At 42.4% G+C, this 26,202-nt stretch overlaps 2 protein-coding genes and 1 pseudogene across 8 annotated transcripts in view; 1 reads left to right on the forward strand and 2 right to left on the reverse strand.

Moving 5' to 3' along the window:
• LOC114652431 (gastrula zinc finger protein XlCGF57.1-like) overlaps positions 1-26,202 on the reverse strand; it is a 596,652-nt gene that overhangs the window by 559,586 nt on the left and 10,864 nt on the right. The gene's annotated exons all lie outside the window — the stretch shown is intronic.
• LOC114652498 (oocyte zinc finger protein XlCOF6-like) overlaps positions 1-26,202 on the forward strand; it is a 389,468-nt pseudogene that overhangs the window by 155,718 nt on the left and 207,548 nt on the right.
• LOC114652547 (zinc finger BED domain-containing protein 4-like) lies at positions 16,713-19,088 on the reverse strand. Its single transcript, XM_028802942.2, has 4 exons — positions 18,795-19,088; positions 17,675-18,637; positions 17,395-17,590; positions 16,713-16,903 (listed from the first exon to the last, which is right to left on the reverse strand). The coding sequence occupies exons 2-4, from the start codon at positions 18,600-18,602 to the stop codon at positions 16,837-16,839; spliced, it is 1,191 nt and encodes a 396-aa protein (XP_028658775.2). The 5' UTR covers positions 18,603-18,637; positions 18,795-19,088; the 3' UTR covers positions 16,713-16,836.

Raw genomic sequence — 26,202 nt, forward strand, 5'->3', positions numbered from 1 at the left:
CACGAATTTGATTTGGATGTGACGTGCTGCACGCGTCATTAATGTATACATCCCAGTGTCGGTCGTTCTCCAATAAATTCAGAGCTTGACATGTACTTCGGAAAGTGGCATGTGTAACGCCGTTGACAATTCTCAATTGCTGGAAAGACGTTGGACCGGGCACATTTACCAACAGCATGTGAACAAAGAAGCATTCATCTTGATTGGGATGCACGGTGTACAGTCTGCCTATCGTAGTTTCTTTGAATATGGCAGGTTGTCCGTTGACTCGCTCTCCTCGTTTGCGTTGTTCAAATGATTTTCTACTCACATTCCATGTGTAATACGTAGGCACTTCCAAATACAGCAGTGTTTTCGCAAACGCGTCATTTTCACATAACGTAAAGAAAGCAGTTAACGTTGTAGCCGGTGGATTCAGGGCTATTTGTTGCACATTTGCAGCTGTTAAATAAACGCGTTGTCCATTTTCTAGATGTACTGCTAAGTGAACAACATCTGGACTTCGTTCATGTATGGGAAATGAAAGAATTCGCCATACAGCTTCATTGCTGCTTATGTATCTTCCAGCCTAATACTGTGCGATTTCATCGATATGTATGACCGCATTCCTATCACTTCTTTCTGGGTTGCACGCCAAAAACTGCCATGTCGCTGCCTTTATTCACATACTTACAAATATATTTGTATTTGTATTTGATCGAAACATTGAAATAGAATCGTAAAATATTTAGCATAGCATGTGTTGCTTTTACGTCCAACAGATGGCGCTGTGTTTTCAAAACAACATGTTTTTACCTGTCACAGGTGTGTCATCTATATAATATGTATATAAAAACAAGCGCGTATTCGAATGCAACGTTGTGTCAAAATTTCAAAGCAATCGGTGAAGAACTTTCGGAGATTTAAGGTTTTGAACAAACGAACATTTACATTTTTATTTATCCATCCATCCATTTTACAACCCGTTGAATCCGAACACAGGGTCACGGGGGTCTGCTGGAGCCAATCCCAGGGCACAAGGCAGGAACCAATCCCGGGCAGGGAGCCAACCCACCACAGGACACACACAAACACACCCACCACACACTAGGGCCAATTTAGAATCGCCAATCCACCTAAACAGCATGTCTTTGGACTGTGGGAGGAAACCGGAGCGCCCTGAGAAAACCCACGCAGACACAGGGAGAACATGCAAACTCCACGCAGGGAGGACCCGGGAAGCGAACCCAGGTCCCCAGGTCTCTCAACTGCGAGGCAGCAGCGCTACCCACTGCGCCACCGTGCCACCCCATTTTTATTTATATAGATGTATATACATCCAAATCCTGCTTCCCCCTCCTGCTGTGCTTTCTGCTGCTTGCTATCGCCGCTCACCTACGCTACCACACCCGCCTGTCCTACCGGCTCCGTTGTGCTGTGCTGCTTCTACACTGCTATCAGCTAAGTATCACTCACTATTTTAGTGCTTTGAGTACTGAGAAAAGCGCTATATAAATGTAATGAATTATTATTATTTATTATTAAACACTAAAGTACAAAAATGAAGTAGAAAGTAACACTAAACCGCAACACCGCCAGGAACACCGGCACACCGCATCTATTAAACACTAAGAAACATTAAAGGAAAAAATACAATTCAGTAAGTAGCGCGTCTACTAAACAGTAAATCAGTAAAGGAGAAAGGACTAACTGCGTCAGCTGCGGAGTTTAGCTTGGAGAGAAATGAAGTGAATGAAATGAGGTGAATGGGAGGGGAGATGATCACGTGACTCCAACACCCGCCTTAACTCTCCGTCCCTCCACAAACACACAAACACAGCCACACGGATCCCAACTCTCCTTTATAGATATAGATAGTAAGAATAAGAGCAGTTCACTTCTCAAAACAGAGTCATACGGGATCGAACTCGTGACTTTTTGATTATCAGTCAGGAGTTGATACCACTGTGCCACGGAGGTAGTCGTTGTAAATGTGTGTCAATGTCGAATACTAAAGCGGCCTTTTTTTTCTGCAGTTATATTTTTGAATAAAAGCGCACTTGTTCTGTTATGTTGTGAAAGTGTTTCTTTGATATTTGGACATCAGACTTCACACATTATACACTTCATGTCTATATACATTATATAGTTTATGCCTACATTTTGTCATCCATATTACTAACCGAGAATGCTAAACCGGATGATGGACGCAGGCACATCCGGCAATGGGCCGTAGCTGCAAAAAGACGTACTGCGCAGGCGCAAAAAGAGTGCGAGGGTCGGCTAGACCCCAAAAAAAAAAAAAGAGGCTCGCGCACAACAGCAAGGCACCCCCCCCCACCCCCTACAGGCACCGGACGGGACACACACCAAGAGGGGGATTCAACAAGCCCATGGAACACAAAAAAAAGAACACAAAACCACCCCACAGACCCTACAAGCATTGACGGGACACACACAAAGAGGGGGATTCAACAAGACACAGGAACACAAAAAGAAAGAAGATGCTCGCGCGACAACAATCCTCAACCCCCCCCCCCCCCCCCCCCCCCCCACACACACACACACACACATCCATAAGAAGTGACACCCAAAGCCACATATTCTAAAGTGAACATCAACACCTTCACACTAGACAGCATAGGTGTCAGCATTGGTGGATCTCATTACAATAAGGCACTATTAACCGTTCAACCGCAGAAAAGGCTCCATATTAACAGTGAGTGCAATTCTCCTTATTACTTATCCATATTTCTAAAAGAAAAAATGTCTCGACTCCAAAAACGCAAAGCTCAACTAAAGCTTCTAACTAACGATGTACCTAAAAGTAAAAACTTTATGAACTGCATTAGATCCTACAATACTTCATTTAATATGCACAAATCTACATCCTAGATCCACATGACGCAAACTATCAATCAAAGTGCTGCATCGCAACAGGCACGGATTCAAAACGAAACACCTCCCGTCTCAGACATACGTTAATGGCAGCGAAGGCTACAACGGGCTTCTCACACAGCACAGGCAAATCGATTACAGCTCCAAAACAACACGTCCCAAATACTACACATGCAACAACGCGCCTCTCAAACGGCACAAGGAAAACATACACCAGGAAAATTCATTCGGATTAATGAATGTCATTGGCAATCATTGTCATTCAGTTCACTTCCCTGAAGAAACAACTGGAAATACAAGTTATACATTTACACGTTGTTGTCAAAAGGGTCAAATTAGACTGCCTTCTTTACATTCATATACTGAATATCTACAGAGGCTTATAACTGACGATGTACCTGAAAGTTAAATCTTTATCAACTGCATGAGATCCTACAAATCGGTATCCACTATGAACATTAACGGTGGCACTGCACGTGACATCCGTCTTGAAAAAATGTTGTTTATTGATGAATGTTCAATGACATGAAGTCACTTACTCAACACCATTCATAAACTTCTACAAACGTTTATGAATAATAATATTCGATTTGGAGGAAAGGTACTTTTATGAGGAGGAGATTTTAGACAGTGATTAGCTATTCTTCCAGATGCCATGCACTCAGCTATTGTTCAGTGCACCTTAAAATACGCAGACAATTGACATTGCTTTCAAAAGATACAGTTAGTAAAAAAGATACGATGTCCAGAACCAGATCATAACAATTGCTTATTACAACTGAGAGATGGTACACTCACCAATACAGATGGACTTCAGCCACATATTATTACAATTCCTCAAGCCTTTATCTGCGACAACTTAGTTACAGAGACATTTCGAACAGCAATCTCATTAGACCAAATGCCCCTTTTAACACAACGCACTATATTATGTCCAAAAAATATTAATATGGAAAACATTAATACCCAAGTCATTCCATTACTTCCTGGAGAGACACAACTCTTTCTAAGCTCTGACAAACTTGACTCTGATCACAACAATAACCATCTTAAATGACCTTACAAGTTCTGAGCTGGAATTACCTTTTACACTTAAACGGCGTGTACAAAGACGTTTTCAAATAAACCTTTACACTGTGCCACAAACTTTATTGTTTGCTTTCTATTTGCATCATCTACATCATCACACTATTCTATATCTCATTCATACATCACGCTCTTTGTCATACCCAACACCAGGGGTTGGCGAGCGAAGCGAGCAGGGGGCGGAGCCCCCTAGTTTACTACTAAAATATGAAAAACGTTTCCGTTTTAAAAATGTGTTTACACAAATTACTGTAGAAATGGAACACACATGAAATGTGTGTGTTCCAAATAATGATCTATTATTTCCACTGTAAAACTCCTCTCCGCTTATGCCTTGATTGATTATCTGGGAGTGAAGTGAAGTTCGTGCACGTTCTAAGTTGGTGGGGGGTTGGGGTGGAATAGCTGCTTGCAGCTTGTGTTTATCTGCACATTTAGAGGACAAAAGACACTGGCGTAGAGGTGCGAATGGATTTAAGAAGCGATTTAAGGTGGGACGGATCTACGAGTTTTTTCGTAGGCTCTGGTAATTCTAGTGTTAACAGATGTGTTTGGTGGGCTCACAGAGGGGCTTAAAGTGGAGAAGGACAAACAAACTGTCATTGCCTTTACTACACTATTGACACGTAGACTTATCTTGGTAAACTGTAAGAATCCAAACTCTCCTGCTTAAAGTCAGTGGGTAACTGATGTTAAATATTATTTAAAATTGGAAAAAATCAAATTCACACGTAGAGGATCTGTGCAGAACTTTTTCAAAACTTTGCAGGATCTGACCAATATTAGGATAGCATAGTATTTTCACAAACTATAACAGGTAAACAGGTTTAAAACGACATGAGAACCATTTCTGTTCACTTATATTTAGGGAGAAATAGCCAGTCAAAGTCCTAATGCAGTACAGAGTTCAAACTTTGTGATCTTAAATCTCCTTATTATTGTTGATCCTAAACATGTGCAATTTCAGTTCTATGGGTCACTCAGATGACCAAATCAGCAAGCCAAGTCTCGTTAAAATCTGTGACGATGAGGTCCATAAGTGTGATGATGTGACATGGAATGACCTGCATGTGTAGATATAACACGGCTGTCCCTGATGCTGTGTCAGCTTTAAAGCTGATGGACATGGAGTGTTTAGATACAAACCAAAGGTAGCTGGCATTAACAGCATGGATCGCACTTACTTTTGCTTCAATGGAATTGGCGCTAATGAGAATTTTTGTAGTAAAGCAAAGTCTGGTAACAATGGGCATTACTGTCACACATGAAATTGCATATTTCACCAGTCAGAAACAACACATGGTGGGGATGGTGCGCTGCTGACCTTGACTTGGGACGTTGTGGGTCGGTGGGAGGAGTACTTCGAAGACCTCCTCAATCCCACTAACATGCCTTCCGATGAGGAAGCAGAGCCTGGGGACTCGGAGGTGGGCTCCCCCATCTGTGGGACTGAGGTCACCAAGGTGGTCAAAAAACTCCTTGGTGGCAGGGTCCCGGGGGTGGATGAGATACGCCCTGAGATCCTCAAGGCTCTGGATGTTGTGGGACTGTCTTGGTTTACACGCCTCTGCAACATCGCATGGACATCAGGGACAATGCCTCAGGATTGGCAGACCGGTGTGGTGGTCCCCCTCTTTAAGAAGGGGGACCGGAGGGTGTGTTCCAACTACAGAGGGATCACACTCCTCAGCCTCCCTGGAAAAGTCTATTCGGGCGTCCTGGAGAGGAGGGTCCATCAGATAGTCGAACCTCGGATTCAGGAGGAACAGTGTGGTTTTCATCCTGGTCGCGGAACAATGGACCAGCTCTATACCCTTAGCAGAGTCCTGGAGGGTGCATGGGAGTTCGCCCAACCAGTCTACATGTGTTTTGTAGACTTGGAAAAGGCATTCGACCATGTCCCTCAAGGAATTCTGTGGGGGGGGTTCTGGGAGTATGGGGTACCGGACCCCCTGATAAGGGCTGTTTGGTCCCTGCTTAACTGGTGTCACAGCTTGGTCTGCATTGCCGGCAGTAAGTCAAACCCGTTTCCAGTTAGAGTTGGACTCCGCCAGGGCTACCCTTTGTCACCGATTCTGTTCATAACTTTTATGGACAGAATTTCTAGGCGCAGCCACGGAGTTGAGGGGGTCCGGTTTGGTGGGCTCAAGATTGGGTCACTGCTTTTTGCAGATGATGTTGTCCTGTTTGCTTCATCAAGCCGTGATCTTCAGCTCTCTCTGGATCGGTTTGCAGCTGAGTGTGAAGCGGCTGGGATGGGAATCAGCACCTCCAAATCCGAGACCATGGTCCTCAGCTGGAAAAGGGTGGAGTGCCCTCTCAGGGTTGGGAGCGAGATCCTGCCTCAAGTGGAGGAGTTCAAGTATCTCGGGGTCTTGTTCACGAGTGAGGGAAGAATGGAGTGTGGGGGCTCTGGAACGCAACCCCCGCGATCGAGGAGGGATTACTGTACATAGTAACACATAAACAAGTAGTAACAGTAGCAACAAGAGTAACAAATGCACTACATATAAATACACCACTAGGAAAGTCTGGGCCGCCAAGGGGTAGAAGGTATTGTGGCAGAAATGCTACGGTACCTTCTGCCAGATGGAAGTGGGACAAAGAGACCATCAGAAGGGTGGGAGAGGTCCCCCACAATGTTATCAGCTTTGCAAATGCAATGCTTTATACAGATGTCTGTAATGGAGGGCACAGAGGACCCCTTCTGCTGTAGGACCTTATGGTGAGAGATGCTGCAATTCCCAAACCAGACAGTGATGCAGTTGGTCATAATACTCTCGATAGTGTCCCCCCTGTAGAATGTGGTGGGTTAGCCTTCTTGTCTTCTTCAGCCCACAAAGTAAAGATGCGGCACCTTCATGGATATGGAGGTGGTGTTAATTTACCAAGTGAGGTCAGCTGCGAGGTGCTCTTGACCAGTTCCACTGGTCACATCTCAATGGGCGGTGTGACACAGACAGCATGGGCCTTTTCCTGAAGACAACAATCATCTCTTTTGTCTTATCCTTGTTAAGAGACAGATGGTTGAATTTGCACCAATCCACCAATTGTCATATCTCCATTCTGTAAGCAGAGTCATCTCCATTGCTAATGAGACCCACTACGTTGTGTCACCCTCAAACCTAATTAGTACAATCTGGACGAGAACAGGCCATTCAGCCCAATAATGCTCACCAGTCATATCCACTTAATTCTTAAAAGGTCCCTAAAGTCCTGTTGCCCAAAACACTACTTGTAGTTTATTCCATGTTCCTGTGGTTCTGTGATAAGAGGTCCATGGCAAAGTGCAGTTTTCAATAAATAAATAATTGTGTCCTGGAGCATACAGGCCCCGGATGGTGCAGGTGTACGTGAGCACACGCTACTCCGAGGCTGATTGGGGGTACTTGGCTGATCACACAATCAGATGAAAATGTGAGCAGATCAGTCAGGTGCCCCATTCACACCTCGGAGTGAGTGGAGGGTCAGGCAGGATAAAAGGAGAGAAGAGGAGAAAAGGATTAACAGAGAAAATCCAGGAAGAGAGCCATGAGAGCAGCATTGGGTGTTGAAACACAATGTGCCAGCAAGCCAGGCACCAGGCAAGTGAGAAGCAGTGCAGTTGTTAGGCCCGTGGTAGGGCGAAGGATTGGCTCTTATAGGGGAGGATCATCTCAGCAGATGATTCGAAGAGGAGCTTTCCTCAGGACTTCCAAGGTATGCCAGGGAAGCGAGAGGAAGACGGGAGGACAATCGACTACAAGCGGCCTGGCAGACGCCAACAGAGGCAGCCAAGATGGGGGTCGGTGTAGAGGACTGCAGCTGCTGGAGTCTCCGCCGGCTGAGCGAGCTGTGGGTGAAATTGGAAGACCGAGACGGAGTGGCGCAGAATAGCAGAGCAGCATCGAGGACCCAACGATGCCGTTTATCTCTGGTTTAATCCTGGGAATATTTATTTGGTTTTAACTAACAGCCATCACTGATTTATGGATTATTTATTTAATGGATGAAGCACTGCACTTTGTGACCACTTTTATGTTGGATTTTAATCAAAGCACTTGACACTTCTGCACCAACCCCTCGCTGATTGCGTGAGCCCTCATTTGCCCGGCTCACCTCGGTACGTGACTATCGATGTTTACGGGTTTTAAGAGGCTCCTGGGAGTGACGAGGGAACATTGGGTTGGCTGACATTCCCTGACTGTCACAGCTTCCCAATGTGAAGCAAAACTTGTTAATGTTTGTGTGAAATTTACCCTTACGTTTCTAACTGTGTCCCCGTGTTCTTCCTGAGCTCATTTTAAAGTCACCACCTCGATCCACTTGTCTAACTCCCTGGGCACGCCTAACCGGGAGGAGGCCCCGGGGAAGACCCAGGACACGCTGGAGGGACTATGTCTCCCGGCTGGCCTGGGAACGCCTCGGGATTCCCCCGAAAGAGCTAGAAGAAGTGGCCGGGGAGGTGGAAGTCTTGGGTATCTCTGCTCAAGCTGCTGCCCCTGCGACCCGACCTCGGATAAGCAGAAGAGGATGGATGGAGAAACAACACAACAGGTGGCATTCGCAATGCAGGCAGAACAAATCGCCATTGCCAGGCAATAATCTGTTAGACAAAGATGGTAGGAGATCAAAATACATTATCATCAGAGCACTGGGCTAAAGACTACACAAAAAGAAATGAACAGGTGATAATAACAGAGGAGACTGGAAAATAGAGGACTGTGAAGAATGAAACATGACGTCATCTACAAAGGAATCAAACTCAGACACATTTAGTGTTTTGGTCGAATCTTTAGGACTAGCAGTAATTGATTCTACTGGCACACTCACAGTCTATGGAGAGAAATGCGTAGACAACGACATTAGTCAGCCTGACCAGAATGAAGTCAAAAATCTGAGGAACTCAAACATTTCAAGCAGCAGAGCTTTCATATTTGGAGGTGGCAAAGTTGTGCATTCCACCAAACGAGTGACAATTTCTGTAAAGATTGGAGAGACACGATGTGGCACCAGCTGAAATGCCAATGTTGTTAAGTAAAGAGAGCAGAGGTTGGGGACAGGCGCCGATTACAGTGACCTGTCACACCCACCACACGGTGAGCCCCCCAGATTGAAGTCTGAGTGCAGCAGGTGACACCTCAGCAGCACACTGAACAGTCGCAGGTTCGTTACAGAGGCTGGAGTGCCAGTCCTGCCACCAACACCCAAGTTTTCACTGCAAGTTGGTGGACTTGCCTGCTGATTAACGTCATACCCAAGATGGATATTCAGTAAAATGTCCTTATAAAGGGCAGGGACACTTTTAGGTTTGTCATGAAGGCCGTGATCACCTCCACTGTGTGACTGGACTTTGTAAGTCTCAATGGAGCAATAAGTACACAGCAAGAAATCTACACGGAGAATCTTCCAAACACAGTCACTCCTGCCAAAGCTGCTCTGATGCTCCATCACACACACACACTGCCTTTCACACCCACAACCCAAGGCCATCTGATCAGCTGAAGCTCTCCAACTGGATGGTCTTCCTGTCTTGTGGAGAGTCACTTGTCAAACCGGTTTGAAGCAGTTCAACCAACTCCGCCACCAAATCTGCAGTCAGTCCTAAAGACTGTGGGGGTCTTTAAACAAAAATAAAAAGGTGCATCCACAGTCACCGCTCTCTGTCTAATTATGATATTGTCTGGCGTATTTTAACATACATTTGTATAAACTGAGAACAAACTTTCTAAGAGAATGCAACTCTTAATAGTAAGTAACGTCATTGGGATGTAAAGAATTGGTTCACTTTAAAGTCCCTGCCATTTGGATTAACGCTTTTTCGCATATTCCTCATAACTGCATTGCTTCTCCAACACGCTTTACTTTACTAATTTCCAAAGCTCTGCAGCTTTCACATTTTGTATTTTGATGGCTTCATGTGGTCAGACACAAACAGCCCGATTGGCTGGAGTCCTGTTCTTCATTTAACACGGCCATCTCTAGTAAGTAAAGTATCAAAGTGTACAGAAATACTGAGAGTAGTTGTGAAGGATAAAAGACATGAAATAAAACAATACCGTTACAAATATCACAAAACTGTACTCGTAATGCCATACCAGCTGGAGATTTGACTGTATCCCTCCAGCAGCACTAGCTTGTCTAATGTTTGTATTTTATACTTCTCTTTAAACAAATCAAAGTCTCCCTGTTACAGTGAAACCGCACGAGCATCTTTACTGATAAGAAAATACCAAAACATGGAATCATTTAAATTATTTCTAGTAGGTCTCAGTATGAGACAAAGTGCTGGAAATGAAACCTGAACGCGCCCTGTAAAGTCACATCGCTCGACGCCACTTTAACTAAGTTTGCCGATGAAGGCTTTAAAGGAAAAAGGAAAAAAAACACAAAGAACACGCAAAGCTCGAGAAAAATCAGAAATAAACAACGGGGCCGTGCGGGAGCGAGCGGCTGAACAAGCGCGTGCCCGGCGGACAGCACAGTTCGGAGCATGCGCGAAATCAAAAGGAGAAACGGCGCGGAAAAGTGCACGAGCGTGAAGAGAGCAGAAGCAATCCCGAGTTAACGTGCCTCCGCCAAGTTAGATGGTAGCGTTACATTTCACGGGACACAGACTGGAAAATATAGCAACGTATCAGCAGCTAAAAAGTGCGCGATCCCCGTCATCCACAATAAACTAGCGAAGGTGCGATTTGCTGTGCCTCCTCCTCCTCCACGTAGCGCGTAATCCCCAGCATTTAAAAGCGAACCACGCGACCTCAAATTTAAAGCCGTTCAGCATGTCGCGATCTTCCGCATCCCCACCCGTACGCGATCCCCACGTTCGACTTTGTCTTACCTTCCGCACTTTTGCTTGATCTTTGCTTGGCCTTAAAGAAGGCTGAGCACGAGGACCTCGTAAGAGCAAACAAATAGATACAGTATTGCTGCAGACCGGAGTACAATAGGCGTGAATAGCATGTTCGACTTCAGCCAATCATATATTAAATTTGCGTACGTCAGTCACCGGTCAGCCAATCGAAAATTTAAACGTCGCGGTCAATCACCTTTTTATTTAACAAATCGCCAATCGGTGTTACTTGTCATTCATGTTCCATTTCAGCCAATTGCCTTATGGATACTTAAAAAGAAAGGTGGGAGTAATTTCTAAAGGTGGACGTGTAAGATAATTTCTAAAGGTGGACGGTCAAGATAAAGTGACTGTAAGAGACGGAGTGTATATTCGTAAAATACGTCTGTGACGATAGTCTACTAGTGCCACTATCTTACACTATAACACTCTGTCGAGTGCATTATTAAGACGGCAGTGTATTTTTACCACCGTCATCTATGATTAGCGGTTCTGAAAAAATAATGATACTAAAAGTTTGGATTTGAGATATTTATCGTTGCTAAACAACTTCTGAATAAACTTTAAATGAACATAACAATACACATTTGTGTTCGCCTAATTTTAATGGATTGACGTACACTTGAGTGTGGGCTCTACTTGATTGAGTCAGTCAGATTAAAACAAATATTTGACTGTTGTTGTTTACTTGAATATCCAAATGAAACAGTCGCTTATATTTAAAGGGTCACCTTAAAGACGGGCTATAAACGTATTACAATTTTAAACGTTGAATAAACTGTCAGAGTTAAATCTTTACTTCTATAATACACAACCCTAAAATGTGTTTTATTACTTCCATTTCTATTTATCCACGTTTATTTATTTATTTAAGTATTCCTAATATTCCATTGTAGCCCCTTCTTGCCCGTAGATCACCATCTGTTCTTTGTTTGTTGATGTCTGTCAAATATTATGTCAAGTCTTCATGTCTGTTCTCAACACACCAGCAGCTCCAGTGAGTTTCTTGCCTGTGGATCTCGTAGTCAAGTTTGTTTTTTTAGCTGTATTATGATTAAAGAATATTACAAATCACATACTTGACACTCTCACGTTCAGGTATCAGGGAATAGTCAACGTTAAGAAAGCTGGTGATAAAATTGTGACTTTAAAGAATCCATTGGCTGTCTCTACATGTTATCAATGATGAATGTAAGAAACACAGTTATCATGGAGCTAATAGTCACATTTCAATTATTATTTTTATAATGAAGTTTACTATGTTAAACAATCTGTGAAGAGCAAATATTATGCCTTTAAAAGAATAATAATTTTGCAGTTTTTGTGACTGTGCACCTGTTAATCAGGGTATTCAATTATTTGACTTAATTGGACCTTTATTACTTTTGGGATTTTAAAAACCTCTTTAAGATCATCAAATATATCCATCCATCCATCCATTATCCAACTCGCTGTATCCGAACTACAGGGTCACGGGGGTCTGCTGGAGCCAATCCCAGCCAACACAGGGCGCAAGGCAGGAAACAAACCCTGGGCAGGGTGCCAACCCACCGCAGGGCACTCACACACGAAGCACACACTGGGGACAACGTAGGATCGCCAATGCACCTAACCTGCATGTCTTTGGACTGTGGGAGGAAACCCATGCAGACACGGGGAGAACATGCAAACTTCATGCAGGGACGACCCGGGAAGTGAACCTGGGTCTCGTAACTGAATCGACGAACTGACTGCGCTGGTGAAAAATGTCAGAACCCACAGAGAATGCAGTTTGTTGTGTTTTTGCGAAACGTGGCTAACTAACACCATCCCAGATGTTAACGTGGAGCTACCCGGGTTTAGCACAGTTAGAGCGGACAGAGATACAAGTACCTGTGGGAAGCACAAAGGAGGAGGACTCGCTCTCTGTGTTAATACACGGTGGTGTAACTTTGTGAATTTCCCCTTGGGATTAATAAAATATCTATCTATCTATCTATCTATCTATCTATCTATCTATCTATCTATCTATCTATCTATCTATCTATCTATCTATCTATCTATCTAATCCTGCCAGCTACACTATCTATCTATCTATCTATCTATCTATCTATCTATCTATCTATCTATCTATCTATCTATCTATCTATCTATCTATCTATCTATCTAATCCTGCCAGCTACACTATCTATCTATCTATCTATCTATCTATCTATCTATCTATCTATCTATCTATCTATCTATCTAATCCTGCCAGCTACACTATCTATCTATCTATCTATCTATCTATCTATCTATCTATCTATCTATCTATCTATCTATTTATCTGTGAGGCAGCAGTGCTACCCACTGCGCCACCGTGCCACCCACATCAAATATATATTTATTATAATACATATTATTTATGCAAAAGTTACATTTAGAGATTAAAACATGGCAGATGTTTGTTTGTAGTTCATATCTCATTGAGCCTCCATTTGACTCCATCAGGTCCTACTGGTGTGCTGAACACGTCAGCCTGTCTTTAGGGTCTCTGAGACTGGAGGAGGTCAGGAGTCCAACTGTACAGCAGGCACTGATGGGCATCAGCATCACGACTGGTACCAAGATAGAGATGGCAGAGAGTTCAGCTGGGCATCATCCTATATGACTACCCAAGTAAACAGCATATTAAGAGCACAGAGTCTGTATACTCCAGTATGGCCCTGACATAACAACCTATACAGCTGTACACGACTGCACTTTACTGCTCATTTAGCACACAATGCACTGAGTCTCATAGCCATTAAATCATTCAATCTGAACAGCTGGGAATTGATTTTGACAATGATATTACTGGTAAGGCATTTTATTTTGTTGTTTGTCTTAGGTTTATACTGAAACACTGGTTTACATTAATGTAGTTTTCTGTATTATACAGTATACTGAATATCAATGACACTTGTGGGCTGTTGATCTGGTCAGTGAAGTAGCAGAGGTGGCTTGTTCATCAGTTTCAGCTGCTTTGTTGCACTAGAGGGGCAACAATAAGAGAGATGACCCCCAAAACAGGATTAATGAATGGTTTAACATCTGGAGGGAGGCCACTGACATTTATCTCTTGTCATCTGTTTTGTCACTTGTTTAGAATTTGGCTACGGTCACCGTCACTACTAGTGGCATGAGGCCATACCTGGACCCTACAGAGCTGGCACAGGTAGTCCAACTTCTCCAGGATGGCACATCAATGCCATGTGCCATTGTCATAAGGTTTGCTGCGTCTCACAGCACCTTCTCGAGGGCATGGAGGAGATTCCAGGAGACAGACAGACATTTACTTTAGGAGAGCTGGACAGGGCCCCTCGTAGAAGGTCCTTAACTCATCAGCAGGACCCACCAGTATGTGTTCCTTTGGGCAAGGAGGAACAGGATGGGCACTGCCAGAGCCTACAAAATGACCTCCGGCAGGCAGACCACTGGTGTGAATATCTCTGACCAAACAATCAGAAACAGACTTCATGAGGGTGGCTTGTGGGCCCAATGTCCTCTAGTGGACACCGTGCAGCTCGATTGGCATTTGCCATAGAGTACCAGAATTGTCAGGTCCACCATTGGTGCCCTGTGCTTTTCACAGATGAGAGCAGGTTCACCCTGAGCACGTGACAGACGTGAAAGGGTCTGGAGAACGTTATGCTGCCTGTGACATTATTCAGCATGACTGGTTTGGTGGTGGGTCAGTGATGGTCAGTATGGGAGGGCATATCCATGAAGGGTTGCAAGCTAGACAACACTGGGCACCTTGACTGCTGTTAGGTATCGGGATGAAATCCTTGGACCCATTGTCAGACCCTATGCTGGTTCCTCTTGGTGCACGACAATGTCCGACCTCGTGTGGCAAGAGGATGAAGGAATTGAACCCATTGTCCCAACCCTCTGGGTGGGACATTATGTTTCAGTCCATCCAATACCTCAGCCTGTCCAGGAGCTCAGTGATGCCCTGGTCCAGATCTGGGAGAAGATCCCCCAGGACACCATCTGTCGTCTCATTAGGACATTATCAGGCATGTATACAAGCATATTGGGGGGGGAGCCATACAAACTACTGAGTACGATTTGAAGTTGCTGCAATGAAATTTTGACAAAATGGACTCGCCTGCCTGACGCATTATTTTCTCCCTTTGATTTTTAGGTTGTCTTTGAATTCAGCCCGCTCTCTGTCGGTCGGTTGATCATTTTCATTTCCATCCTTTTGTTCCTCACACATCACCATATCAGTCCATAGCAGTAGAGATAGCCAGCAAGATCTTTTTTCCCATTGAGATCTCATGTGTTTTCCAAGTGTTCCTTTAATTTTTTTGAGCAGTTTATATATATAAATATAGAAATGGACACACACTTAATGTCAAGACCTTAGAATAACGAGGCTCTAGCTGTGAGTTATGGTTTTAGAATACTGAGCTGCAAAGGTTTTGACTCTCCATTTATCAGGAATATTCAATCCTTTTCCTTTAATTTTGCTCCTATATATACAAGCTGCATTTTCAGTTAATGATAATGTAAGTTTTATTGAAAATGTGACTCCTAAATAAAGATCAGTAAGACCCTTATTGTTGTAGACTGTAAGTGAACAGTAAAGTCTTGATCAGGATGCTCAGTTTCCAAGCTGTAGGATTACCGGCGAGTCCAGCAGAGTGCCGTTTGTAGACGGTGTTGATACGAGAGGAGGCTCTGCTCACATCTATCACTTCTAGTCGTGTTAATACATGAGGTGACTGGGGCAGCACAAATTAAAACACTACCAAAAAGAAAATGTTATTAATAATTATTCAGTATAAATTGTACAACCATTTCAAGAAATATTTACAATTAACAATAATGATGGGTCAGTTGAACTGAAAGAAAAATTCATCTTCATTCATTCTAACAAACAAACTGATTGGGAAACATACTAAAACAGGCCCACTTCTATATATTATATATAAATAATATGTAATGAGGATAGACATGGTTGCATGTAATGTTCAAAAAAAGTAATAAAACTGTACAATACAGTTATAAAAATTAAAGAAAAAGTGCAGATGGCATGAATTGGCTAAAACAGATACACAGACGATTTCAAATATACAGAACTTAATCAACAAAGTGTCTTTTATTATTTACATCAATAGTTAAATCAAATCTACACAACCTTATGATGTACAGTCAGTTTAACACTCAGAAATCAAAAAGGCCAAAGACCAGTAAAGCCAGTGACGCGTTTATCAGAGTACTGGATGAGATGGAATGCCAAGTTGAGATGCCTCAGTGATGATGTCTGTCTGTCTGGCTGTCTTTGTATTCCAACAGTTGAAGCTCAAGTTTAATCAAACTCTTCACTTACTTTACAAAAAAAAAAAAGATTTGCTTTCCCCAATACTAAAAGTGTATTAATACGTATTTTAAATTTCACTTTAAACATATATTTACATTTATATGTACTTAGTTTATATTCTTGTCTAAATTCACTACAAGTAAAATGGTATTATAATTAACAGACTAATGGTGCTGAAAATAAAAAGAATGGACCGTCTGCTCCCCAGCACCACATGACGTCCCACTCACCGTCTGCTGGTCCATCAATGAGCAGACCTTCTACTTCTTACTCATGGAGACACTTTCTGTACTCATCAGAGATTCATTGAAGCCAAATGAGCCTCCAGCATCAGCACATCCACAATGATGTGAACTCTTTTCAAAAGTGCCTACAGCTCTTCATCAGGTAGTTGTAGAGGCCATCTGTCAGCTTCTCATCTTCTACTGTATAGAGGTCATTACCCGGTGACCTTTAGGAGCTTCATAATTTTTTAAACCATTTGGATGACGCCTTTTCAGGCACAACAGCCTGTTGGACAAGCAAATACAAGAGTTTGGTGCTCTAAAGTCATCATAGCTCTCTTTTACTAGATAGATTACAATAACAAAGTTTTACTTGTTATCTGAACTCAGTTACCAGTAAGTGATCATCTGCTCCATGGCCCTTTATGATGAACTCCAACAGTTTTCCATGTTGATTCCTCCTGGAGGCTCTGCTGATCTCTGCAGCCTCATAAACCTGAGCCCCTTGTTCTCGATTCATCTGCCCCACTGCAGTCACACAGCCAGCCTGCTCTCCTACACGGTGGACACACACAAATAAATACATCAGACTGTCACATGAAGTATTTGTCTTGTGCAAACTGTCTGGTTTTGGTCTGAACACTCCTGTTTTCTCATAAAAGTGGACACTTTGGAATAAAGTTCAAACTGTGAGAATTCCTCTGTGGTTCACTACACAAACTCTCATTCATGGTTATCTCAAAAGTTTTTAGAATACATCAATTATTTCAGAGTATTATGAATACACCAATCTGGACACCACCTAAAGTAATATGCAAGTCACAGACACGTCATCCTAAAATAAAAAGTGCTCTCCATTATTACTGGCACCCCTTGTAAAAATTAGTAAGAAGGGTTAGAAAAAGATCCCTGTTTGCTGAAGAAATGTCACCTTGCACTGAAAACATTAGAAACTTCTGACTTGTAATTGAAACAATTTAATTCAAAGATATTCACAGTACACATTAAATCAAATACCAAAAACAAACATTCCATACAAAAATCACCTTGGGGTGTCACGTGCACAGAGTCTGGCGAGGGATGCGCACTCCAAGGTGAGTTGTCTCTCAGCCTCTCTGACACGGTCTGGATTGCCAAAGCCAATAGTTTTGAATCTTGGGTCCAGCAGCGTAGCCAAGGCCAAAACCCGGATGGATTCCAGTGTATGGATTGTGGAGCGCAAGCTTTCCTGCAGATGCACACCTAAGACAGAAAATAGCAATAATCAATGTTAAAGGGACACAACTATTCATTGTACAAAAATGTTTTTGGATCATCGCAGCCTACCTAATTGTATGGACTCCTCCCTGGTCACCTTGGTACTCTTCTCCGAGATGTTGTGTTGCAACATGCGATATAATGGGATCATTTTTGATGCAGACACCGTTTTCTCTGCAGACATCTCAGTTGTTGCATGTTCTAGTGGAAGGAGGAGGGACAGGCATTCATTAATAATATTGTACTCCCCACTTGTTAAGGGAACAACCTCTGTCTTTAAATTAGAGAGGGCAGCACCCACTGCCTCACGTTGGTCATACAGACGCTGCAGCATGTCGTAAGTGCTGTTCCATCTGGTGTCCACTTCTTGAACCACCTTCTGCACTGGCCTGCCCATTAGCTGATGCATCTCCGATAGTTTTTCCTTAGCATTGCAACTTGACCTAAACAAAGACACAATTTTCTTTGCATTTTGATGAATTTCCTGGAGCTTAGGGGTCTGGTCAATTGCCTTCTTTACTACAAGATTCAGGGTATGGGCAAAGCATGGCACATGACGAACTTTCAGCAGCTGGGCAGTGGCAACAAGATTGGCTGCATTGTCAGTCACCATGCACTGTATCTTGCCACTGATTCCCCAGTCCGTCATTAGCACACTCATGGACTCCATGATGTGAGCAGCAGTGTGCGTCTGGGGAAATAGGCTGACAGAAAGGAGAACTGTGGCCAGTTTGGCTTCAGCTGTGACATAATGGCACGTGACACCCAGATAGTCATCCATATTTATTGAAGTCCACATATTTGAGGTCAGGCTGACATAAGCGGCCTGCTTTACCTCAGCCATTGCCTTCTCTTTGGCTGCACAGTACTTGGCCTGAACTGTGGCTTTAAGTGCCTTTCTGGTTGGGAGGATGTAGCTGGGATCCAGATTGTTAACAAAAGCCTGGAAGCCTTTATCTTTGACAATAGAAAAGGGCTGCAAATCTTCTACCACCATGTCAACCAAAGCCTCATCCAGTTCCTCTTGTCTGCCTAAAAAACGAAAACAAAAAAACAGATAACAAGCTTATTGCAGCAAGCAAACGGTGTGCACCCGCAGCAGACCTCACGCTCCAGACAAACTCTCATCAGTGCTGGTTCAGAATTGCTAAAATATGTGTAATACTAGAAGAATAAAAATTTGTTATACCTTTCTTAGAAGTTCCAGTGTGAGCAGATACAGCGGGATTGTCCTACTCCTCTGTAACGCTAGGATGTGTCGACCTCAAGTGGCGAAGCATTGAAGACGTGTTACCGCTAAATGCAAGTTGCTTTTCGCAAATTATGCATTTTACCTTTGAGGGAGATACTAAATCAAAGTAACTCCACACCAGAGATCGAGACCTCTTGCGTGAACCTTCCATCGTATATTCCAAATGTAATCGCAAAGTAGATTAGTCGTATTATCGGTATGTCTATATCTATCACCTCACTCGTCTCCAAAAAATAACCTTCCAACTCAGACGCATGCATTACTACTTTTAAGTTGTTTAGGTGCGTATTAGACTGAATTGGGATCAGTCGAGTGTTTGGACACTGTGACATTCACAGGTATAAGCTCCAGGTGTCACTGATGTACTGATACGAACTGGCGCTACACATCCACATCATCACGTGCATTGGAAATGAGACGCTGAGCTTTTGACGCACAAATGTTTCAAAATGACACCTTGAAGCTTGTTTAAAAGTGCACGTGAGATGATGAAGGGGAGGTAAAGCCAAATGTCACTGAGATATGTCGTGTGTTACTTTGATCAACACTGTCAATTACTTCACCCCATGTTAGCCTTGTTAATGACGACCCTGTAGACATCGATTGATACAGACGCCGACATGAAGATCTACTAATGCACTGGAAACAAAGAGCAGGCAGCTATCCATATTTATAGTAATTTCAAAAAAAATCTGTCTTTGCCAGAAACATTTATTCTTGTTTACTGTAAGAGCAGCCCATACTAATCATGTATCTCGAAGCATGCGCAAATAAGACTTGATACACGTATATCACCTAACGTTCAAAGTACAAGACCTGCAGTTTACCTATTGTAACATAATATAGCTAATACAACTAATGAAACCCTCTACGTTAGCTAGATCTACCATTTCATCATACACATGAAACAAGACACATATTTTCATTAGATACATCTTGATCACACTGCTGCCTCACAGTAAGGAGACCCGGGTTCATTTCCCGGCTCCTCCCTGCGTGGTGTTTGCATGTTTTCCTCGTGTTTGCGTGGGTTTCCTTCGGGTGCTCCGGTTTCTTCCCACAGTCCAAAGACATGCAGGTTAGGTGCATTGGAGATCCTAACATGTCCCTACTGTGTGCTTGGTGTATGTGTGTGTCCTGTGGTGGGCTGGCATGCTGCCGGGGATTTGTTCCTGCCTTGCGCTCTGTGCTGGCTGGGATTGGCTCCAGCAGACCCCCGTGACCCTGTGTTTAGATATAGCAGGTTGGACAATGACTGACTGACTGACAGACATCTTGAACATTAATGCAGTAATTATAGCAGTGATAATGAACATGAGGAAGAAAATAATATTTATGAGAAGGGACAGAAACAGTGATATCGTAGCAAACAGTATAAAAACAACATATAACGCAGTAAATAGAACATATAGAATATCAAACAAAAAAGTGTATAACATTTAACACTATATAACATAATATGACTATATACAATATATATATATATATATATATGTTGATTTCTATATGCAGTGAATACACGCATAACACTGTTCACTATAGAAGTGAGGCAGTGCAACACAGAGACTGGAATATTTATGAGAACAGCCAGAGTATTATGGTGAAGGAAGTGTTTTGAACCGTATTAGTACAGCTGTTCTTATGCATTCTAATAGTCAGCATTTAAATATGCAAAATTTGTCATTTTATATTTTGACACTACGTAATGTACTGCACAATAATTTCAGTCGTGTTGATGATCCAGAAAGATTTGTTTCACCAATCACAACTCTGTTGAAATTTTGTAACCTGGTGGTGGACTATGCAGTGTAATGTAATTAATATAACTTCCTAACTCTCAGGTCGAAGCAGTAAGCTGACATGAGGAGTGGAAATGTCCTGCCTTCATGCATTGTGGTTCGAAGCACTGAGCAGACATGCGTAGTACTAAGAGTGCATCCTGATGGGGCATCGAAGCCTTAGACATGCTGAGTACTGAGATTGTGACGGGGCTCCGAAGCCTCAGACATGCATAGTACTACTGAGATTGCGTCATGACGGGCTTCGAACGGGGATTTGAAGCCTCAGACATGCACACTGGGTTAACTGAAGCTTTGAAGCCTCGAGCAGATTCGAAGCCTCAGACATGCGTAGTACTGAGATTGGATCATGATAGGGCTTCGAAGTCTCGAGCAGACATGGTCACTGGTTACTGAATCTTTGTGAAGCCTCAGCACACTCAAAGGCATTGACCTCTATATTCTGAGAGTCTATCTGACACTTAACTCTCTAGTTATATTTTGTAATTCGTATTGACATTACACACTTCACTTAATATAGTTAAACTACAATTCAGGTAGTTGCTGAGAAGTAATTATTGTTCTTGTGGTTTGCTGTGATTTCCTTTGTCTGATACATAGTGTCAAAGATATATTGTCATATATCAACTTTATATATATAAAAAGATTAGGTAAATCGTACAACCTTTTTATGGAACGCTTAATTTTGTTCAAAACCGTACGTCATATAGTATACATCTATAAATATAATTTTTTTGTCTTCATTAGGAGAATACAACAATGATACTCTCATGTCAATTAAACCAATTTAATGTGTATATGTCAAACAACATATTTCTACATCTGCCGCAGTAAGAACAGTAGTAGTAGTTCAGTTCTGCGAAGCTCACTAATTATCCCGATTAGGTGGCTCAATGGTATCACAACTGTCTCTCAGTAACAACACCAGGGGTTCGCGTCGTCGATTCTCCACTTGTGAAAGGTTTTTTTTTCAATTCCTGCATTTAACAATATTATCAGATTGGACGGATAGTGAGCGAATTAATATATAATTATATTGTGTATGTAAAGAGTTTCACTGTAAAACGTAATAAGCTTCATATTTGTGTGTTTGGAGACCCTGGTGTCGTACTGACTTTGTATTGTAGAAAAACAAACTACTGTCCAGCATGCCTAAATGTGTCTTTTCGTTTCTGCTCGCTATACGGCACTACTAATTTGAGACAATTCGCTATAAACAGTTTCAGCCAATCAGCGCCTTCTAAACATGCAGAATGACAGTGTGACCCTTTATTGTAGCAGCGCAGCATCTTCGTACAGTCAGTCATTGTCCTGTTAGACTATTTACTGTTAAGTGCTGCTTGAGGTAGCGTTTATAGTACAACAGGTAGCCTACGTAGTTCTTAAATCGATATTGAAATGCACACACAAGTATCCTAAATTATTTATTGAAATGCCTATACATTTACAGTGTCTGTTTAAGGAAGTCGTAGTTTTTATTTGTTCCCGTTATTACGAATTACAATTTCTCAGTGTCACATATTATTCGTTACTACTCGCGAGTCCCGTATCATTGAGATTCTGATTTATATTCGGTATAAGAGAAAAGCCAAGCAAAATGACACCTTTTATTGGCTAACTAGAAAGATTACAATATGTAATCTTTCTAGTTAGCCAATAAAAGGTGTCATTTTGCTTGGCTTTTCTCTACATTCATAATGGCTAACACGGTACAACACCCTAGTACTATTCGGTATAAGCAAACTTTTTAAAAGGAGCGTTAATTGAACTGACTATAGCAGACTTGTTATCTTCATAAAATGACTTTATTGATTTGATGTTGACAATCATAAGATCAAAAACCAAGGAGGATATGAGTTTGCATGGACTGGTGCGGTTTCTTGGTTTTTGTGACATCGCGTCAGTAGAGAGTGCGTGAAGTTAACAATGCATTCTGTCCTAAATGACAGCGCATACGCTTTTTGATATTTCCTAAAGGCCAATGTGTCTCAGTTTGCTCATTAATATATTTTGACAGTGTATTTTAGTGAGAATGATTATAAACATATTACCCACGTTCATTTCCCATGTAGATATATAACATTTGGTGAGAATAAATAAAAAGTAACAACACATATAATAGTTATGTTGCATTGTTTATGATTAACAAAATTCATAGTTTATCTGAAATGTTCTACTTATACAGTCGATTTATTCCACTTCTGAAGGTGTACACTGTCAGTATGCAGTGTAACGTGTGCCAGTGCAACTGAAGGGTGGCAGACGAGCTCACGTAATGGGTGACAAGGCACATCCTCACCCTGATGTCGAGGCTCTTGTCATGAATATTCCCATCTTGTGCTTTTTCTCGTTCTTGCCAGTTTACTATTATTATTGGACACGTATGTAGAGGGAATGTGTGTCTTATTTTATGTCTATGAAAGGAAGGACGGTAAAGCCTTGAATGAAACTGAGTGTTGATGCTTTGGGTGACACGACAGGTGAGCAGCAGGGAACGTTAAACGTGACAGTGACTGCGGAGGATTGTGGGACTGAAGATAGTTTAAAAATAAAGAAACGACAAAAGCGTACTCTTTCAATAATTCTATTTACATCAATGATTTACTCTGTTGTGCTGCAGTTTGGAAGATTACTTATTCACCCCCCACCCCCCAATCCCCCAGCGCATAAGGAAAGGATGTTGCTGACAAAGTCGGATGTTTTTTGAAAGTTTGGCTCCAGATGTGCTTATCCAGCTGCTCCTTCTTGTCAGTACTTGAGTGATCTTTATGTTCACCTCTGGATGAATTCGCAAAGTTTCTTTGCAACTTTTTTGTCTCATTAACACAGAAATTCCGAAGCTTTCCTAAAATTGCAAAAGACACTGTTGATGGCGCTGATTCTGTTTTAAAGACAGTTGTGAGTAGTTATGCACCACACGCTTTTACTCACATTGCTTTTTGGAAATCAATAATACAAATCAGCTACAGTTCTGGGAATCACTGAATAGTAAAAATGTTTAATCAGAGTGTCTTGCACATATACTGGTGTAATGACCACGTCGGCTTTAGTGAAGCGTTTCTTAGCCTCTCTGATATGATCGACATGGCGTAGAGTAGATTCTGGATTGTTATAATACGTGCTACCTTACGCAAAATATGCTCATTAATTTGTTACAGATTCTAGGTGGACACGATTTCCCCTTAGGATTAATAAAGTATCTCTCTATCTATCTATCTATTCCACACCAAGGAAAAAGGTGCCCCATGTAAATCGTTCATAATGTCTCCAAAATATATTTGTTAACTTTCAGACAAGTACTACTTAACTGTTTTATACAAAATCCTTATTTCAACATATCCGAGCCCCAATTAGGATTTGAACTCGAGTTACAGCACCTTATCGCTGTAGCAGGAACAACTGCTTTAACGCTTTGAGCCAAAGCACTTCAGCAAACCAGTCAGCGACTAAATGGACTGCTGACTATGCAGATATCAATGACGTCATTACGCTAGCGTAACTCAAAATCACGTGACGGGCGCATTTGAAGCAAGCATCGAAGCGGTGCTTCGATCTCCAGCGCTTCGAAAGCTCGACACAATGTCGAAACCTGAATATCGAGCGGCCTATCACTAAGTCAGATAAACTCCCTTCTAATGACCACACAGACAAGAGTTTCCAGTTTGCTTTCTTTACTGAAGCCAGTTGGAATAGGGTAAAACTACAAATAAATCGTAAATACAATAATGTGAGAATAACTTATTCTTTACAAACATATAAAAAATAAATAAATAACTTCATTTGAATGACAAACATTATCTGTGCACACTGGCAAAGCTGTTAAAGTCTGAAAAAGGTAAGCTCACAAGTACTTTTATAGTGCAGTGAAAACTTATAACAGCGGTAAGTTGTTAGAACCTTTTAAATACTTCTTTAAATAACTTTAAATACTAAACAGATTCTTAAACATCAATAAACATTTCTACGTACCGACAATACCTTTAAAGCCAAACTGAACGTTCAAAGCAGGAAGTAGGACAGACACGTGCTCTCTGTTTTGTTTGTACTCTCTGGGGCGCAGCTTTATGACATCATCGCTCAGCGACAGGCTGTTCCTTAAGTATAGAAATGCTGAATTTCACCACTAGATGATGCTAATCCTAAGCCTCTCCTACTTCAACCCTTAACTAGAACAGCACACCTTCCTACCTTTCTTGTTCTGATTTGTGGTTGTCCGTGTTTAATCTAAGGTCTGTGAATCCTTCATTATTCCAATTAATGAGACCACCATGTCAATATGTCACACTGCACACTGGTGAATTACCACCGGACTGATGCTTTGTGGATGTCAGTAAGATCAGAAGAAGCCTTTGTGAAGATCTTGTTACATAACAGGATCCAAACAAAAGAGACATTTCTACACTGCTTAACACCTTCTCTCCCTTTCCCTGAATTTCCAGAACGTTCTCCAACTGTGAAAAACATCCTGTGTGGTCCGAGTGCTGAAGAAATGGCATTGCAGTGACCTTGAGGACTTCAGACCAGTTCCTCTTATTTCAAACATCATGAAGACCTTTGAGAGGCTGGTCCTAAAACAGCTACGGCCTCTCATTTCTACTGGCGGCTCCTTCTCCCTTAACCTCCATTCCTGTTATTTCCTTTGTTCCGATCCCCCTATCCGCCTCGCGCTTCTACTATATATTACAGGGACGTGGAACAGGTGTGGTGATTAGCAACTACCCGCAACAATTATGGGTGTGTCCGGGAACCGCCCCAGCCACACTACCATGGCCCCTCTAAGCCACGAGTGCAGCGATTATCTATATAAAAAACTGGCCTTTATGATCTGAGTTGTGGACCCGCTAAACCATAGTGCTGTGTAATATTGGAGCACCTTTGGCAAATGTTCTGCCTCTCTTCTTGTTCACCTTCTACACAACAGACTTCCAGTACAATCCCAGCACCTGCCACCTACAGAAATTCTCAGAAGAGTCCTCCATCATTGGCTGCATTAATAATGGTAACAAGTCGAAGTACAGGAGGCTTGTGAAGGACTTTGGCTTGTGGTGCAGGGAGAACCACCTGCTGATTGAATATCAGGAGAACAAAAGAGTTGGTGGAGGACTTCTGGCAGACCAAAGAGCATCTAAGACCACTCGCTCTTCAATGGGAGGACATGCACATGGTGCAAAGCACAAGTACCTGGAGGACCATATGAGCAGCAAACTGGACTGGTCTGACCACACAGTGGTGCTGTACAAGAAGGGCCGGAGCAGACTGGACTTCCTGAGAGAGGACTCAGGTATTCTGATGTGTGTAGCAAGTTGCTGGAAATCCTCTAAAAGTCAGGCATAGCCAGTGTGTTGTCCTACGCTGTGGTCTCCTGAGGCATTCAAACGAAGCACAAGGCCTGAGGAAACTAATCAGAAAAGCTGCTCCATCAGAGAGCAAACCCTGGACACAATGGGCCCTGTTGTGGAAAGAGGATGGGGCAAAACTGGAGGTCATCAGGAAAAACCCCCTCCAGATGGGGCTCTCTGGGGGGCACTTTAACCCACAGGCTCATT

The sequence above is a fragment of the Erpetoichthys calabaricus genome, chromosome 5, assembly GCF_900747795.2.
Source record: "Erpetoichthys calabaricus chromosome 5, fErpCal1.3, whole genome shotgun sequence".
Classification (NCBI taxonomy): domain Eukaryota; kingdom Metazoa; phylum Chordata; class Cladistia; order Polypteriformes; family Polypteridae; genus Erpetoichthys; species Erpetoichthys calabaricus.

Bases quoted from the DNA above. Each gene is read 5' to 3' on its own strand.
- LOC114652547 (XM_028802942.2), bottom strand. From the start codon at position 18,602: ATGGTGGTAGAAGATTTGCAGCCCTTTTCTATTGTCAAAGATAAAGGC. The intron at 17,591-17,674 runs GTAGGCTGCGAT...TTTCTGTCTTAG, and splicing joins GGAGGAGTCCATACAATTAG to GTGTGCATCTGCAGGAAAGC. The intron at 16,904-17,394 runs GTGATTTTTGTA...TCCACCGTGTAG, and splicing joins TGTGCACGTGACACCCCAAG to GAGAGCAGGCTGGCTGTGTG.